Genomic DNA, 3,051 nt, shown 5'->3' with positions numbered 1-3,051 from the left:
TTTTTGGGGCGGTTTTGGTTTTTTTTGGGGGGGGCTCTAGGGGGTTTTGGGGATTTGGGAGTTATTTGGGAAGGCCTGGAGCAGGTTTTCGGGGCGGTTTTGGGGTGTTTGGGGTACCTTGGCTGCATTAATGAGCTCGTCGGCCAAACACTCGGCGATGGTTTTGATGTTCCGGAAAGCGGCTTCGCGGGCGCCCGTGCACAGGAGCCAGATGGCCTGGAATGGGAAACACCGGGAATGAGGGGGAGATTGGGGGGAAGTGGGGACAAGGAGAAGAAAGGATAATGGGATCTCCTCAGGAACAGGGAGAACAGGAACCCTCTGGGAACAGGGTTAAGGAGCCCCCTGGGATTTGGGGATTCTGGGATCGCAGGATTTGAGGTCCCAGGATCGGGTGATTTGGGGTTCCAAGATTAGGGGGTTTGTGGGACTTGAGACCCCCAGATTGGGAGATCCTGGGATTGTGGGATCCTGAGACTTGGGGATTTGAGGTCCCAGAATGTGGAGGTTCTGGGATTGAGGCATTCCAGCATTGGAATATTTGGGATCCTGGGATGGGGGGGATCCCTAGATTGCGGGATTTGAGATCCCAGGATTTGGTGATTCTGGGACTGGGGAGTTTTGGGAATTCTGGGGTACCTGGTTGACCCTGCGCAGGGGGGACACGTCCACGGCCTGTCTCCGGACGGTGCCGGCGCGGCCGATCCGAGTCGAGTCCTCGCGGGGCCCCGAGTTGATGATGGCATTGACCAGCACCTGGAGGGGGTTCTGGGGGGAAAAACTGGGAATTCAGACCCTCCAGATCCCAAAATATCCCTCCCGGATCCCCAAAAAAATCCTCTCCTGGAACCCCAACCCCCCCCAGTTCCCGTGTCTTTCCCACCTCCCAAAGCCTCATTTCACCATCGCAAAGGGGATTTTTTCCCCGCCCGGAATCCCAGCAACTCCCACGGAATTCCCACTCCCCAGTGAGCAGCTGGATGATCCCAAAGCCCCGTTCCACGGTCCTGAGCCTCCTCCCATTATTCCGACCCATTCCCCCCGTGTTCCCGCGGAATTCCCGCGTCCCCCGGACGATCCCGAAGCCGTGCGTCGCGACCTCGAAGGCGGGTTTTTTTCCCCTGCCCGTATTCCCGCGGAATTCCCACCTCGCCGGTGAGCAGGTGGATGATCTCGAAGGCGTGCTTGACGATCCTGACGGTCATGAGCTTCTTGCCGTTGTTCCTGCCGTGCATCATCATGGAGTTGGTGAGGCGCTCCACGATGGGACACTGCGCCTTGCGGAAGCGCTTGGCCGCGTAGCGCCCGGCGCTGTGCGGGAGGTACTTGGCGTACTTCTCCTTCACCGCGATGTAATCCTGCCGGGAACAACGGCAATTCCAGGCGATCAGGGGCAGGGACCCTCCCCGATCCATAGGGACACAGAGACAAGCCCGTTGTGCTGCTCTGGAGTCTCCTTTGCCCACTCTGGATCTTTTTTTGCCCACCGTGGATTCATTTTATCTACTCCAGATCCTTCTTTTCCCACTTTTCTCCCTTTCTGGACACTTCCTTCCCCACCCTTTTCCCCACTCCTTCCCTTCTCTCTTTCCCACCCTGGATCCCCCTTTTCCCTTCTCTTTTCCTTCTCTTTTCCCACTCTGGGTTCCTCTTTCCTACTCTGCATCCTTCTTTTCCCACTTTTCTCCTACTCTGGATTCCCCTTTTCCCCCTCTGGTCCCCCAGAATTCCGGGTCACCTGCAGGGAGATGTCGTTGATCTGCACATCATCCGTGCTCCACTTCCCAAAAAGTTTGATATCCGGAGTCTCGGTCACAGCTGGCGCCGTCTCCCAGTCGGTCATGCTGGAAAAAAACACGGGATCAATGTGGGAAAAGGGGCAGGGAAGGGGCTTGGAAAACGGGGTCGCACTGGGATCCCTCCCTTTCCTGCTCTGGATCCCTCATTTCCCTCTCTTTTCCCACTGTTATCCCCGTTTCCTACTCCAGATCCCTCTTTTCCCACTCTTTTCACATGTTTTCCCACCGTGGATTCCTCTTCTCCCTTTTCACATTCTGAATCTCTCATTTCCCGCGGTGGATTCCCTTTTTCCCACTCTGGACCCCCCATTCCCACAATTTTATTCCCCTTTTCCCACAGTTTTTACCCCATTCCCACTCTGGATCCCCCCTTTCCCTCAGTTTTCTCTCCCTTTTCCCACGTTTTTATCCCCCATTCCAACTGTGCTCCCTTCTTTTCCCCAAATCCCTCAACCCTGCAAATCCCGACCAAACCCTTTCAATTAATCCCAGGAAAACCGGCAGGATCCACTTCTCGTCCCACCAACTCCCCCTTCAAAGCATTTTTTCTCCCCTCCCCGAAACCCCCCCGGCCTCGAACCCCCCTAAATCCCCTCTCAGGACTCCCCCTCACCCCCCGATCCCATTTTCCCCCTCACAAATTCCACTTTTCCCCTCAGAATTCCCGCTTTTCCCCCCTTTCCCCGCTCACATGGCGGCGGTCCTGACTCCGACCGAGGAAAAGAGGGGCGACGGGGCTTCCCGGCCTCTTATAGAAGGGCTCGGGTTTCCTTCCGACTGCGCATGCGCAAACTTCACCATGACGCTGCTTTTCCGCCCTTCCTGCCCTCACTGCGCCTTCTCTGGCCTCAATGCGCATGCTGCGGCCGCCATGTTTGTTGAGGGCGCTCGCCCACACGCCGCCATATTTGTTGAGGGTGCTTGCCGCCATGAAGCGGAGTTAATTAACAATAGAGGGGTAAAAACACGCGTGAAGGGGACAGAGTGGGATCAGGGAGCCCTAAAGGCGCCAAAGGGGGGGGAGTCTCATCAGCATGCGCATGAAGCCACGTCCGCCGTATTTGTTGAGGGCTCTCGCCCACGCGAGAGGCGTAAAAACTCACTCTAAAGGGACAAAAACAGGCGTGGGAGGCACAGAGTGACCCTATAGAGGGGCATAAACACGCGTGGAGGGGACAGAGTCGCGTCAGGAAGCCCCAAAAGCGTCACGGGGCTCTCGCGGGTGGACAAGGAAGCCACTGGCGGGGCTACC

General features: G+C 56.9%; 1 protein-coding gene across 1 annotated transcript in view; it reads right to left on the bottom strand.

The window, feature by feature from the left end:
- The window catches only part of RPS5 (ribosomal protein S5), a 3,100-nt gene extending 527 nt beyond the window's left edge, over nt 1–2,573 (bottom strand). Inside the window, exons 1-5 of the mRNA XM_017840143.1 lie at nt 2,491–2,573; nt 1,739–1,844; nt 1,149–1,358; nt 640–768; nt 118–216 (exon numbers count right to left, since the gene is read on the bottom strand). Of these exons, the coding sequence (XP_017695632.1) occupies nt 118–216; nt 640–768; nt 1,149–1,358; nt 1,739–1,843 (543 nt within the window). The 5' untranslated portion in view covers nt 1,844; nt 2,491–2,573. The remainder of the gene's footprint in view (nt 1–117; nt 217–639; nt 769–1,148; nt 1,359–1,738; nt 1,845–2,490) is intronic.
- Between the last annotated feature and the right edge of the window lie 478 nt (nt 2,574–3,051).

The sequence above is a fragment of the Lepidothrix coronata genome, unplaced genomic scaffold (assembly GCF_001604755.1).
Source record: "Lepidothrix coronata isolate B3197 unplaced genomic scaffold, Lepidothrix_coronata-1.0 Scaffold956, whole genome shotgun sequence".
Taxonomy (NCBI): domain Eukaryota; kingdom Metazoa; phylum Chordata; class Aves; order Passeriformes; family Pipridae; genus Lepidothrix; species Lepidothrix coronata.
This window is presented reverse-complemented; position numbering and strand designations above follow the sequence as displayed.